The 14,013-nt window shown below is 58.0% G+C and overlaps 2 protein-coding genes across 7 annotated transcripts; both read right to left on the reverse strand.

The window, feature by feature from the left end:
- Nucleotides 1-773: 773 nt before the first annotated feature.
- Nucleotides 774-1,696, reverse strand: TMEM89 (transmembrane protein 89). The gene is made up of 2 exons (XM_063113584.1): nt 1,403-1,696; nt 774-959 (listed from the first exon to the last, which is right to left on the reverse strand). Exons 1-2 carry the CDS (start codon nt 1,694-1,696, stop codon nt 774-776), a joined length of 480 nt encoding a protein of 159 aa, XP_062969654.1.
- A 1,837-nt stretch (nt 1,697-3,533) lies between these two features.
- On the reverse strand, nt 3,534-13,225 carry SLC26A6 (solute carrier family 26 member 6). Of its 6 annotated transcripts, none has more exons than XM_063115315.1 (22): nt 13,155-13,224; nt 12,860-13,022; nt 11,321-11,479; nt 11,100-11,239; nt 10,820-10,930; nt 10,089-10,252; nt 9,724-9,888; nt 9,495-9,647; nt 9,071-9,153; nt 8,841-8,988; nt 8,456-8,569; nt 8,274-8,351; nt 7,844-7,939; nt 7,645-7,751; nt 7,321-7,390; nt 6,348-6,440; nt 6,157-6,261; nt 5,668-5,760; nt 4,706-4,882; nt 4,463-4,517; nt 4,059-4,195; nt 3,534-3,817 (listed from the first exon to the last, which is right to left on the reverse strand). In XM_063115315.1, the coding sequence occupies exons 1-22, from the start codon at nt 13,162-13,164 to the stop codon at nt 3,803-3,805; spliced, it is 2,436 nt and encodes an 811-aa protein (XP_062971385.1). In that variant the 5' UTR covers nt 13,165-13,224; the 3' UTR covers nt 3,534-3,802. The 6 variants fall into 6 exon arrangements, with proteins under 6 accessions (XP_062971385.1, XP_062971384.1, XP_062971387.1 ...); XM_063115314.1 differs by having other exon boundaries at nt 4,706-4,885; XM_063115317.1 differs by lacking the exon at nt 12,860-13,022 and having other exon boundaries at nt 13,155-13,225.
- Nucleotides 13,226-14,013: the final 788 nt, after the last annotated feature.

The following is a 14,013-nucleotide window of genomic DNA, read 5'->3' on the forward strand; positions in this document are numbered from 1 at the left end:
AAGAAGGAAACCAGGGCCAGCTGCTTTTTAGTGGCAGGATTGAAGTCATGACGACAGTTCCCCTATCGATTTCCTTGAGGTGGTGACGAGGGTGTGGAAGCAGAGGAGTGGGTGTGACCCCACAGTCACAAGGGCCAGGGCTCTCAGCCCCCATTAGAGATGCTGGAGGTCTATTTCCAGTACCCCCATTCTTCTCAGTTGATCAGGCCCCTCCACGACTCCCCCTGTGCACTGGAAAAGCCCCTGACTCTCACTTGGCACTTAAGGCCTTCATGACCAGGCACTGTCCACCACACCAGCCTGCGTGGAGTATCAAATACAGCACAGAGCCTTTGCTCAGACTGAGGCCTCCACCCAGAGTACCCGTCCCCACACCTCATTCCTCCTCAGGACTCAGCCAGGTTGTCACCTCCTCTGAGCAGCCCTCCCTGGACCACCCAAGTCGGCCCCAATGACCAAGTCTTCTCTTACCACGCCAGGGGGCCCCAGGTACTGGTCAGGCCAGAGGAACAGTTGTACTTATGGGTGGAATACTTAGGGAAGAGGAGTCAGTAGGTGGGGGTGATGGAGCAGTGTAAGCCCGCCTGGGCCCCACCTGCTCATCCATCCTGGGCACTGAGGCCTCAACAAGTCTGCTGGATCTAAGAATGGAAAGGGGACACAGCGTCCAAACAGGCCTGGAGAGAACAGACACACAAGCTCAAGCCCTGGCCTGGGGCCTCAGGCCGTCCCCAGCCCAGCTGGCCATCAGACAAATAGAGGCACTTGTTGAGTCACCCACTCTGGGCATAGGTCTCCTTTATTTGAATCTGATGCTGGGCGGCTAGACGCTGCAGGTGGCTCTCGATATGGGCCAGGAGGGCATCCAGCATGTGCAGGACCCCAAGGAGCAGGGTGCGGTCTGAGATTGGGGCCCGCTGTTTCCAGGGTCGACAGGGGTCAGTGGTCACCTTCAGATGCTGAGAATAGAACCAAGAGGCAGGAATGAGAGTAGAGGGTCAGGATGGAGGTGTGGCAAGGGGAGAAGGATGGGAGGTGTGGGGCAGTGCCCAGTGGAGATGGGAAGAGACTTAGGGTGATGGAGGGCTGCTGAGGGTCTGTTGTGGGCCAAGGTGGTCAAGGGGCCCATGGGAGCTGGATGAGGAATAGGAGTAGTAAGGGAGACACATGGGGGTAGGGACTGGCCATGGGGAATGGTCAGGGACTGATGGTTTGTAGACATGGGTTCCATGGAGATGTGTAAACAGATGCAGGGACAATGGGGTGTGAGCGGGTCGGGGGGAGGCCCACAGGGCCACAAGGTGGGCCGGTGGGCCGGTGGGGGAGGGTGGGGTAGAGGACATGGGCACACAGGATATCAGTAGAGGCAGGAGCTGTGGGGACAGAGGAGTGCTGTGCTCACCTCACCCTTGGTGGCTTGTGAACGCCACCGCTGCAGCACTGCATGGCTGATCATCAGCATCATGGTGGTGGTGATCGTGACCCCTGCCACGGGGTAGATGTGGTTCGTTCCCAGGCCCATCCAATGGCCAGCACAACTCAGGCCACCTCCACAACCCTCTAGGCCATTTGGCTGGCACCCCCAGGGCTGCAAGTCTAGCCCCACCTGGTACCAGAGGGGCCGTGACCAGGCATGGGCGGGGGTAGGCATTGTCAACAAGAGCAGTGGCGACAGGAAGGACAGTGTGTGCAGCATGGCTGCACAAGTGCCAGGGTCCGGAACCTGGGTGCCTGGCAACCGGCACAAGCCCCTCCCCCTAGAGCAGGACCAGCTCTGAGGCAGCAGGTTCCACCTGGGTCCACGGCCTTTCACAAGGCAGGCTGGCCAGAAAATGAGTGGGGTGGGGTGGGGGCTGGGATCCAGAGTGGGGAAAGAATGGCTGGCCGGGGCCTGTGCACCATTCTCCAGCTGGTCTGGCCAGCTCAGAACTGAAGAGGTGCCTCCTTTTCCCCCCATATTCCCCTCACCGACCATCCAATCCCAAAATCCAAAAGCTTGATGGCCCCTAAAGTCCACTGCCCTCCACCAAGGGTAGCACTACCACAGACCAATCAAGCAGAGGGCAAGGAGCTACGCACTGGCCCCCACATCCAGCCTCTGCCCTGCCGACCGCATTGCAGCAGAGCAAGTGCTCGAAATGTCCTGGCTGTCAGAACCAAGCCTGACTTGCGAGGGCCTCCTTGGACACACCTGCTGTTCCCTACACCACAGCACTGCTTCCAGTGCCTAGAAAGTCACCTTCTCAAGGCTGGAGTTTCAGTTAAGTGTCACATGCTCCATTAGCCTCCCTCCATGGCCACCTTGGGTGACACAGTTCCTTCTCTGTCGTGTGACCCTGCTTTATTTTCTTCACAGCATTTCTAACTACTTGCAATCTCTTGTTTGAGGTCTCCCACTTAAGCATATAAGCTTCATTCAACCAATATTTCGACTGTTTTGGTGGCTGGCCAGTACAGGGATCTAACTCTGGACCTTGGTGTTATGAACACCACGCTCTAGTCAACTGCATTCAACCAATATTTACCGAGTAGCTGCCAGGCACTGATCCTGGTGCCAGCACACGACGTGACAGAGCAGACAAAAAGCTCTGACCTCCCAGGCTGAGGTTCTGGGGGCTGGGGGAAGGACAGATGATTCGTAAATACAGTGCCAGGCACTGACACAGGCCACTATCATGAGACCTGGGCAAGGCGCCTCAAGGATGTGGAGCGCAGGGCCACCTCTGTCCACGAGCAGGACTGTGCACGGAGCTTGCCACCCGGTCAGCACCCAATGAACAGCAAAGCTCACGTGCTTTGAGAAGGTGATCAGAGCCCAGCACTGTTGCCAGCATTTTCTGGTGTTTACTCATTTAACATGCACTGAGTAACTCACGAGGCGAGTGCTGTTCCCATTCCTGCCCTGCTGGTGAGGAGCACGCTGAGGCCCAGAAAGATTCTAGCTCCCCCACCCCATCTCTCAGCGTGTCAGTTGAGGCCCCACCGCCCACCACCACATGCCCTGTGCTGGTGTTTTATGGCAGAAATAAGCACATGCTTCTTGGCTGATGGTGCTCTGCCAAGCCCAGGTGATCTGATTATACGAATAGGCATTCTTCCCCCATAAATTGATCATGCTTATTCTTATTTTTAAATACAGACCACCAGCACTGGTGAAAAACTGCTTTTCCCCAGCTGGTTGTTCAGGTGTGGACTCTGCACCCTCCAAGGACTGCATGGTGGCACCTGCCCCACCCTGCACCTTATCGGGTATCCCTGAGAACAGATTATTCCTAAGCAGCAGCTCTGATGCCAACAATTTTACAGGTGAGGACATGGGTGGAGGGCTATGCATGGCTGGGGAGAGACTTGAACTTGGGACACCCCTACAACTCTCCTGCTCTGTACCCTCCCTGCCTGAGCCTGCCGTCCCTGAATCTTCCACCCAACTTCTGACCCGGACTCTACTTTGGGGCATAAGAAGGGTCAGGAACCAGAACTGTGGGGCACCCACCACCCCCACCAAGCCACAGCAGAGCCTGGAGTTGGGCAGACAAATCTTTATTCCTGAGGCTGAAAATACACCTCGGTTCCCTCTCAACACCTGCCAGTGCCAGCCTGACTGCAGTACTCGAACCAGGCCTGCAGCTCTGAACTTGGAGTCCCAGGACCTCCATCCCTGAGTTGTGTGTGTGTGTGTGTGTGTGTACACGGAGGGGACTCCTGGGTGGCACCTGGAGGTGGTCCAGTGGTGGGAGGCTTCTCAAGGGTGCCCCATCACAACCTCCAGAGGTGGGAGGTCTCAGGCAGGGTGGCAGCACAGTCAGAGTTTGGTGACCTGAGCAGGCAGAAGAGGGGAGGCTCAAGTCAGTTTCCAAAGGACACATACCAACTTCCCTTCCTCAGGACACCAACCCCTATCCCTAGAAGCAGCTTTATCCAAAGGCAAGAAGGGAAGGTAGTGGGTCCTCTGGGGGCAGAACCGTAGTCACCAGGATGGACTTCCTGGAGTTGAGATCAGGGTGGAGACAAGCAATAGATTAACAAAAAAGAGCTCAGTGGGCCAGGGATCAACTCACCAAAACGGGGTTGATGGGGCTAGACCTCGGATGCTGGACAGCGAAGGTGACAGCATCATGGACAGAGGCAAAGAGATGCTGCTTAGTGATGGATGCATCAAAGAAGTGCCCAGCCTCCAGTTGGGTGACCACAGGGCCTATAGGCAAGGAGTAAGCCTCCTCTGACTCTCAGAACCACCAGAACCCCAAGCACCAGCAGAATGCGCTGACTTGTCACCCCTAACCTCCACCCGAGGCTACAGCTAAACCCCCAATCACTCCTGATCCTTGACTCCTGCCTCCCAGGACACCTCTGACCTCCAGGTTCTGAGAAAGACTTTTTCCTTCTGTTGCCTGGCAAAACTCTTGGCCAAAAGGATCCCACCCTTTTCCCAGATTCTTCCTACTGTCCCCGCTCCACGCACTGTGGCAGGCCGCCATGTACACCTCCACCTCGATCTCCCGGAAGTCATGGAAAATCTGCAGCAGAAAAGGGGGCTAGACTCAGGGAGGCTCAGGGACTCAGGGGGAACTGGGGCAGGCTTGGGGAGGGAGTTGACAGGGCAAGCTTGAAGGATTTGGGGAGTCCGAAGGCACAGAGGGCTCTCAGAGCAAGTTATGGAGGCAGTGTGAAGGCTGAGTGGCCTTGGCCTTGGCCTGCCCCTTACATTCTTCAGGCTCTTGAGGCACACAGTGTCCACGAAAGAAAGGGCGCTCAGGTCCAAGATGAGGCTGTGGAAATCTGGTTGGGGCAGACCCAGGGCCTTCAGTGTGAACACATCTGGGGCCTTGGCATCTTCCTGATCACTAACCACTGTGTCCTTCAGCCCATCCTCTGTGTTCACCTGCTGGGGAACCAAATATACTGCAAGGGTCGCCCATGAGGAGATGAAGGCAGGGAACACGCATGGACATGCAGGGACACACAGAGTCAGACATAGAAGCATGCATGTAAACACCCACACATGTGGGGACATGCAGGAGACACATGAGGACACAGACATGGGGGAGCGACATAAATATGCAAAGACAGGAGGCACAGGCACATGGGGACGTGCAGGAGAACACACCCAGACTTGGAGCACACACAGACATGCACACACTGCTCTGTTACCTCCTGGGCCCTGGCTTAATAGGAACACAAAAAGGGAGGGAGCTGGGAGACCATGTCCCATCCTCAGTCAGCCAGGGTGGAGTGGATAGGGGGACCAGGGAAAGGAATAGACACATGCATTCACATGCACACTCACACACAGACACCTCAGCACCCTGCCCTGTCTGAGTCTCTAATTAAACCTGGCACCCCCTTTGACCTCTAGGTTTTTTCCCATACACCCAATCCCTTCCCTCTACCCATGACCACAGACTGTGGGTTCTTATGGCATCTATAACTTCAAGGTTGTCTTCTAGGCCTGAGATTATAAAAGAGAGGGCCACAAGCAGAATTCTATGGCATATCACTAGAGATTTCCCCACAGAGTACCTGTTCCATCACCCCACACCTCCTGCCATCAGCACAGCACCTTCAAACCCACAGCTGGTAGGCCTGTGGCTTTCCTCATAGAACACATGTGGGCACCAATGTCTTTGCAGCTCATGGCTGGCCCTCCTCCCCCACCTCCAGCCTCACCTTGGCCTTGGGTTCCTCCACGTTGTTGCTCTTGATGTCTCCCTGGCTGGTGTTGACACTGATGGAAACTGAAGTGCGCTTGGAGGAAGCAGCCTAGGCCAGGGAGGAGGGGGGAAAGGAAAGAGCTATCCCAGCTGCCATATAACAGCCGTGCCCGACAGGTCTGGTGTCACCTCTGGCTTTGGGCGGGAAGGCAGGCCAGGACCCGAAGCTGTGGAACACGGGGTGGCCAGGCTGAAGGCTGCAGGGTTCTAGAAACAGCCATAAAATGGAAGAGGACTATGATGGTTTACACTGTCAATGGTTCAGGAGATGGGAGAAAAGCCCTGCCTTGCTGGGGGAGTCAAGTGGGGTCCCAGGGGGCATGAGGGAGAAAGGGGAGGGATGAAGAGTGAGGACAAGAAGTTGGGAGTCTGGGGGGCTGGGAGACAGGCAGGGTGGGGAGGAGGGCGGCAGGCGGAGACCAGGAGTCACCAGCTAAGGGCCTGCCTGTTCCTGGAGCTGCTTCTCTTTCCCCAGGCGCTTCAGCTTTAGCTGCTGCTTCCTGAGCAGCTTCTTCTTCTGGGAGATGAGGTGGTCGACATCCACACCGCACTAGAGGCAGACATCAGAGAAGGGATGTGGGCACTCCGGGAAGGTGAGGGGCCCTCTGACCCCCACCCTGGGACCCTGTACCTCACCCTCTGCTTCAGTGCGTCACTGTAGAGCTCAGCATTGGCAAAGTACACGGTGGCTGAGGAGCGGAAGACCTTCACGCCTGGGACCTCCCTGGCCTGGGGATGGGATGGCATGGGGGGTGGGGTGGCATGGGGGGTGGGGTGGCATGGGGGGTGGGGCGGCATTGGGGGTGGCCAAGCCCTCCTCTCCCTCCACTGCATCTTGTTCTCCTGCCTTTCCTCCCCAGGTACCCATCACACTCTACTCCTTTGCTCCCTGGCCTGTGGCCCATGCCCTCCCAGAGCTGGGGCCACCAGCCTGGTGGTGTCATCCTGACTCCCCATCCTGCACCCTCAGCCAGACCTGGTAGGGCTTCCTCCAGGGCACTTCCGGCACCTCTCCCTCTCCACCTCTCCTACCCTCCTGCCACTACCCTGGCCAGGTTTCAGTGGCTCTTAACCCTCCTCCTTTCTCCAACCCTTGTCCTGTGGTCTTTTTTTGCAGGCAGACAGGGAGACCCTCCTAAGCTGTTATCCCAACCAGAGCTTCCCCAGCTCCCATTCCATTCAGGAATGCTAGGCATTCGGGCCTCCATGATGTGGCACCACCCTCGCCCATCCAGCTAAGCTGCTCCCCTCAGGTCCTCCCACCCCTCGAATCCCTCGGTTCCTCCCTTCACTCTCCCTCATGACACTGTGCTCAGCCTTAAGCCTCCACATCAGGAGGAATAGGCGTGTTTTATTCCAGAGACCCCAGGTATGTTCCCAGCATCTGGCACAAGACTTCTTAGGAGGTAAATGAATGATGGGGGGGCTTAGTAGCCCCACTGATCAGATCAGGAAATAAAACATCCTGATACCCCTACATCCTGGTGCCCCACAACCCTTACCCTCCAGCACTGTGTCCTTGCCAAAGGTGGAAGGGACTAACAAAGGTCCATTCTGCCTGTGTCCCACCCCACCCATGCCGTCCTCCTGCTCAGCCCCTGCCACTCACCTCTGAGTACTCTGCCACATCTATGTAAATATCTGTGTCTGGCACCTGCCCCAGGACAGAGTAGTAGGGTCTGCAGAGGTGAGAGTGAGTACAAGAAGCGGGAGGCAGTTAGCTCAAGTGGGAGAGCATGCTGCTGGTAACACGAAGATCACAGGTTCAGATCCCTGTACCAGCCATCCATGAAAAAAAAAAAGGGGGGGGGCAAAAAAAGAGGGCAACGAGAGGGTAATAAGGAGCCTGGGGTCCCCACATCTTTTGGGGGAGCCAGTGTGGAACTTACTCCCTCACTACCTGGAATGAGGGGGACTGACATGGCTGACTCACAGCTGCGTTCGGACCACCACGAGCAGCAGGGAGAAGATGACCGCAACCGCCAGGCCAAGATCCAGGTCCAACAGGATGGTGGCCACAAAGGTCACCAGCCAGATAAGCTGAGAACAGAAGGGCAGTGATCGAAGGGTCTAGAGGAGCCACTAGGGCTGAAGGCCCCCCCAACCCAGCCCTGGGATCCCAGGCCTCTCACCAGATCCATTCGATTTGTCTTCCAGAGAGAGCATATGTCAGAGAACTGCTTCAGCATGCCCTTTAGGTTCACGATAATGACGGCTGCCAGGACTGCCTGGGGTGGAGGGGAGCATCACCAGGGGCTGCTGAGAGGTGCTCAGATGCTGGCAACCCTGACCACCTGGGCATGGCCCAGACAGATCTCAAGCATCTGGGCAGTACCACAACTAACTCTAACTACCACCCACCCTCTGATCCTAACAACTTGGATTTGACTCTGAAAGGTCCTAACGCCTGATGTTTGACTCCAAATCTCACCCCAAAGATCTCAGCATTAAAAAACAGTGTGACCTTATATCCCTGCCCCTCACCTGGGACTAGACTGACTGATCTGAGCCCCTGGCCTGGCTGAGGTTCTGAAGCCTGGTGTGGAGTGGGGTGGGGCTCACCCTGGGCAGGTCTTGAAAGAGTTCCCCAAGCTTCACAATGACGAGGAGGATGAAAAGGGAAGAGACAGCTCCAGCAACCTGTGTGGGGGTTATCAAGGGGTTGGGTCAAGCAGGGGTGGGACCACCAAGGCAAGGCAGTGTGTGTGCACAGATACACACACACACACACCCCCAAAGCCCACCTGCGTGTTGCCCCCGGTGCACTCCTGTACCAGGCTCCGAGACATAGAGCAACTCACGGGGAAGCACTGGAAGAAGCCCCCAGTGAGGTTACTGAGGCCAAGGGCCACCAGCTCCTAGGGAAGGGGAATGTGGGTGTGAGACTTCCTAGAAATGCCCAGTCACTGTCCCATCATGTCTAGGCCTATGCATCCCCAACTTCCATCCCCATTCAGTGGCCACCGAAGACTTGGCTCTGTCCCACATGTCCTGTTCTCCCACCCTCAGTCCCCCACATGGCACCAGCACATCTGCCATTTTCCTGTGTCCCACCAAATCCTCTCTCCCCCCAACCCCTGGGGCCTCTGTACACCTGGATGTCCCCTACATGTCCTGCATCACCCAGACCTGGTTGCTGTCCACACGGTAGCCATGCCTCAGGGCGAAGATCTTCCCCAGCGAGATGGCAATGGCAAACCCAACCACAGCAATGGCGAAGGCATTTCCCACAAGCTTCGCAAACAGCTGGGTGTTGGGGGCCACTGGGGGGACCAGCCTATGGGAGGCATCAGTGAGGCCAAAGGAAGGTCCTGGCCCTGGCTGCCCAACCCTACGATCTGACAGGGGCCAGAGCTCACCCAGCAGGGATGTTGCCCACAACATCCACCTTAAATCTGTCCTTCAGGCCCACGCCATAGGAGATGCCTGTGGCCCCAATGAGCTGTGGGGAGAGGACGAAGTCAGAGGAGGGAGGTGCTGGCATCATTGTCAGGGGGGATGGATAAATCACTTTGAGGGTGTGAAAAACTGGGGCAAAACCTTCAGAGGGGTGAGGAGAAGTGGTCAACAGGGGGAGAGACAGACATCATTTTGGGAAGGAGGAAATGCTGCCAGGGGTGGAAAGAAACCAACACGGGGGCTTTCCACTGTGGTCCCCCCAATGCCCAGGAACCCTCACCAGTGCCCAATTCAGCTGATCCCTTAATACCTGGAGGCTGCCCCCATGGGAGATCTATCCTCACTGGCCTGTCTCCCCTGACCCCACTCCCTGTCCCCCCGAACCGTAAGCAGTTCCCCGGGTATTGGCAGAGGCAGATGTCGCTGCAGCTTGTCATTCAAGAGCTTCAATAGCACGAGCACCACCCCTGCCACAACTGCAGTGACCACGGTGCCCACCACACTGTGGGGCAGCTCCCAGCAGACCTCCAGCACTGTCTGAGGAGAGATGGAGTCACAGCCAGTACTCAAGACTGTGGGGCATCAGTCTGTCCCTCCTCCTGCCCTCACTCACATAGATGAGGGACAGTGGCCCAGAGCGGCTGCTCAGATGGAGGCCAAACACATACTTGAGCTGCGAGACAAAGACCTGCACAGACGCAGCTGTGGTATAGCTGCGGACCAGAGGCTCTGACAGGTAGGTGACCACGAAGCCGAAGTGGACCAAGCCCAGCGCTACCTGTGGGGTGGCCAGGGGCAGTCAGAGGAGGTAGGGGTCCAAGGAGTGCCTGAAGAGGAGCCCAGGGCAAGTGGGATCAGAGGCGGGTGAGTAAACAGCAAGAGGAGGAGGACAGTGATGGTCAGACACCCAGGGGAGCTGCAGCCGGTGGGGGAGGGGGATAGCGGAAGGGGGTGCACATGCTCCTGACTGAGCCGCACCTGGCAGAGTCCAACCAGGACACTGAGCGTGGAGGCCAGCTGCACCCGGGTGGCGTCTCTGGCCTCCTCATTAACCGTGGAGTTCACGTCCTGCACGAAGTCTTCGTCTGGGGCCAGGGATTCTGTCACACTGCCCACCATTACAGACATGACAGCAAAAGTCCCTGCAGGGACAGGGCAGGGCAGGTCTGAAAGGGAGAGGACACTGCCCTCCCCTGGAGCCCTGGTCTTAAGAGAGAAGCCAGGAGACATCAGTTCTGGACAAATATCCTCAGACCACAGCTATACAAATAGAGGAAGTGCTGGCAGTGAGGTATGGCCAGGGTCAGGAGTGAACCCTGAGCCCACAGTCTCTTAAGAGTGGCTAGAAATGCTGGACCCGAATCATTTAACCTGCCTCACCTGTGTCCATTGGCCCAGGGACACAGAGATTCTCTGTGGAGTGGGGAAGGGGTCACGGCCTGCCTCAGGCTTCTGTCAAACTCCAGGTCCCCTAAGCTGTCTCACATGCTCACATTCTCCTGGAGCTAGGACTTAGAGGTGCCCTGAATCTATGATCCCACAGCTGGCCTCGTCCTGCCTGGGGATGACTCTTGAACTAGCCTCCCAGTGACCCAACAGTGACGCTGCCCTCTTCCCTAAGTTCCTCTGCCCTGCTCAGCCCTTCCTCATGTTGTCCTCCACAGGGGATATGGGCACCCTTCTGGAAGGCTAGGCCTGACTCCACTTACCCACAGAGATGTGCCGGGAAGTACCAAACAGGAAGTAGATGAAGACAGGGTAGAACGAGCTGTAGAGGCCAAACACAGGGGGCAAGCCAGCCAGGAGGGCGTAGGCCAAGCCTGGGGGTGGAATAGTAGCAATGCAGGCTTGGAGGCCAGGGTCTCAAAAGGCTGGGGGAATCCCAGCCCTGGGTCAGGTACCATAGTTCCAGGGTTAGAGGTCATGGCTCCAGGTTTAGAGGGGCACAGACTACAGGGCTTCCAGGCCAGGGCTTTGAAGGTGGCTCACCCTGTGGAAGCTGCATGATGGCAACACTCAGGCCAGATAACAAGTCACCCAGGAGCCAGTCACGCACAGGATACCTGGGTAACCAGGCCAAAACCGGGAGGTATTGGAGCAGAAGGGCACGGGCTCGAGCTCGGGAGCACCTGGGGACATGAGGGGTAGGTGTCAGGCACAGGGGCTACCTGGGCCCTGTCAGCACCCTCAGACTCCACTCTTGGCCTTACTGAAACCAGACTCGCCACTGTTGGGTCCCAGGCTTTGAGCTCCAGTGCCCCAGCTCCTCCAGCTGCTCCTGGTTCAGCAACGGCCGTTCCACGTGGTAGTCACACTTCCGCAGCTCCATTGCCTGAGTTGCAGACAGCAGTGCCTGTGTGTCCCTTGGCCTGCGGTGGCAAGAACACAGAGATAAAGTGAGGGCACCCCGGCCCAACCTCCCCCACACCTTCACCTGGGACCAGAGAGTCATCCATCTGATTTTTCCAGCCCTAAGATCAAGGTACAGTAGGTCCAGTCCCCAGCTGACCCCTGAGGGCCCTATGTTCACACCCAGGCAGGGGCAGTACCTGAACTTTGGCTGGTGAAAACCTCTTTCTGGGCCAAAGTCCCCCATGAAGCATGAAGGGACAGAAGCACAAAAGGACACCTTCAACCCAGGTGTGGTTGCCCAACACTGGGTGTTCTACCAGTCCAGGTCCCAGGCTGACTGCCCCTCCTAGCCCCCTCCTCCCAGCCCCTTGCCTTCCCTAGCCAATCCCTGTCCAGTCCCTGAGTCTGTATCTAGCTGCCCCATTAGCCCAGCGCTGGCCCTCTGACAGCACACTTAGGGGAGGGATCCAGTAAACCTGGTGTCCAGTTCCTCAAGCAACTCTCTCTCCAAGACTCTGGCTCCAGATGGAACCCTCTAAGGGAAGAAAAGTGTTGGGGCCAAGATTGCCCCTGGACTTCCAGCCCCAGGGTCCAGGTTGCAGACAAGCTCAGGCCTACTCTAGAAAAGCCAAGGGATGGCTCTCACCTGGGGGAATCTCTGCAGAGAAGGGAGGGGGAGGGTCTTTCTTGGAGAGAAAAGCTCTCACCTAGAGGGAGAAGCTCCCACCTGGAAATGGAAGCTCCCACCTGTAGTGGGGGAAAGATCTCATCTGGGAATAAGAAATCTAGGGGGAGAGGATTCTTATCTGGGGAGTCTTATCACCTAGGGGAAGCTCTGACCGGTGGGGGAGGCTCTCTCATGGGATAGGAAAAAGTTCTCATCTGGGAATGGAACTCAGAGGAGGGATCTTGGGGAGAGGGGGCGGGGAGAGCTCTAGCCCATTGGGAAAGCTTTAATCTGTCAGGAAAGTTGTGATCTGGGAGAAGCTCTCCGGAGAGGATCCCACCTGAGGGGCAGGAACTCACCTGGAAAGGGCCTCTAACCTGGGTGTCTCGGTTGGAGGAGGAAGTGGAGTGGAGTGGGTGCAAGGAATATCCTCAGAGATTCTTGGCACCGCTGTCTCACGGAGATCTTAGCGCACTCTCTCCCCTCCTCCGTGAGTCACTCAAGTCTTAAAGGGCTTCCCCCCTCCCCCCGCCCCCGGGATCCGCGCCTGGAGGGCGGAGGCTTGGTCGTTAGCCCCTCCCTCTGGGAGGGCGCAGGAGCCAGAAGGGCCAGAGCGCTCCCTCCCCGATCAGTTGTAGAGCTGGGTGGACGCGGGCCCCAACTAAAAGCAGTTAATCCACAGGCCCCTTGCCAGGGACTCTGTCGCAGCGACCTCCCGGCCCCAACGCACCCCAGCCGGCACACCTCCTGGGCCGGGCTCCTCCGCACGCAGCCGCCTCCATGCGGCCCCCGGTTAGCCCTCGGGCAGCATTCCAACGGCTTTCCGCACTGCCCCCAGGGGCTGGGGGCGCACCGGCTCCCGCCCCCATCCCTCGCTGCAGATGGGCAGCCGCCTGCAGAGAGTCGGCAAAGCGGTAAGCCGAGGCACTGCAGGCGGGAAATGCCTGCTCCGGACTTGGCGATCCCCTTTCAGAGCCGACCCAGGCGGGCGGACACGCAGAACCGGGGCCGCGCCCTGCACTCACCTCGATTCATCCGACAGCCCCATGGCCGCACGCTGCGAGGCGGCTGCTGCTCTCAGCCCCAGGGAGCGACAGCTACAGGCCGGAAAGCGGGCCGGGGCTAGGGCGGGGCCAGCGGCGCGCTCCCGGGTGTTAATCCCGGGGCAGGAAGAGGAAGGTTTGGACCAATCAGCGTGCTGGGGAGGGGCCTAAGTGTCGTTCTCTGGGCGGGGCAAGCCCCGAGAAGGAAAGTTTAACCCCTTCCTTCCCGGAAGCCTGGCGCATGCCCCCCCCTCCCTCGCGGCGGCTCGCCCAGCCCTCTGTCCCAAGCCCTGTGGGACTGCAGAACTGGAACCAAGGGTAACGCGCTGGGCTGGCCGTAGCCACGTCTTGGGGCCCCTGAGTGGGATGGACCTGATCCGAGGTCCTGGCTTTGCGGAGGCTCCCCATAGAGTAGGGAGGGGAAACCTCCAAGTGATCAGGAGGCCTGGGGATGTGGCCGGTGACCCCAGCCTTAACTCTCGGTGGGGGAATCCAGGTTTGTGGAGCCTCTCATGCTTCCATTTGAGGGTGCCACCCTCAGGCATGTCTCTGAGACCCGGTCCCCAAGGCTTCCCCTTCAATTCTGGCCACCCAGACCAGAAACGAGGCTGCGAGGATTCCCCACCCCCACTTCCACACCCTGGCACAAAGCACAGCCCAGGCATTGTGCCTGGAGGTTCCTGCCTGAACCGCGGAGGAACGCAACGTCCCGCCTGCTCCAAGTCAGAGAGACTGGTGGGGGTCATTGCTGTCAGTGGGCAGGACAGGAACTGCAGGAGCAGTTCCTAGGGTTGGTTTGACCCCTGGCCATGGCAAAAAAACGCCAGGCCAGGGGTGCAGG

This window comes from Cynocephalus volans, chromosome 11, assembly GCF_027409185.1.
Source record: "Cynocephalus volans isolate mCynVol1 chromosome 11, mCynVol1.pri, whole genome shotgun sequence".
Lineage (NCBI taxonomy): Eukaryota > Metazoa > Chordata > Mammalia > Dermoptera > Cynocephalidae > Cynocephalus > Cynocephalus volans.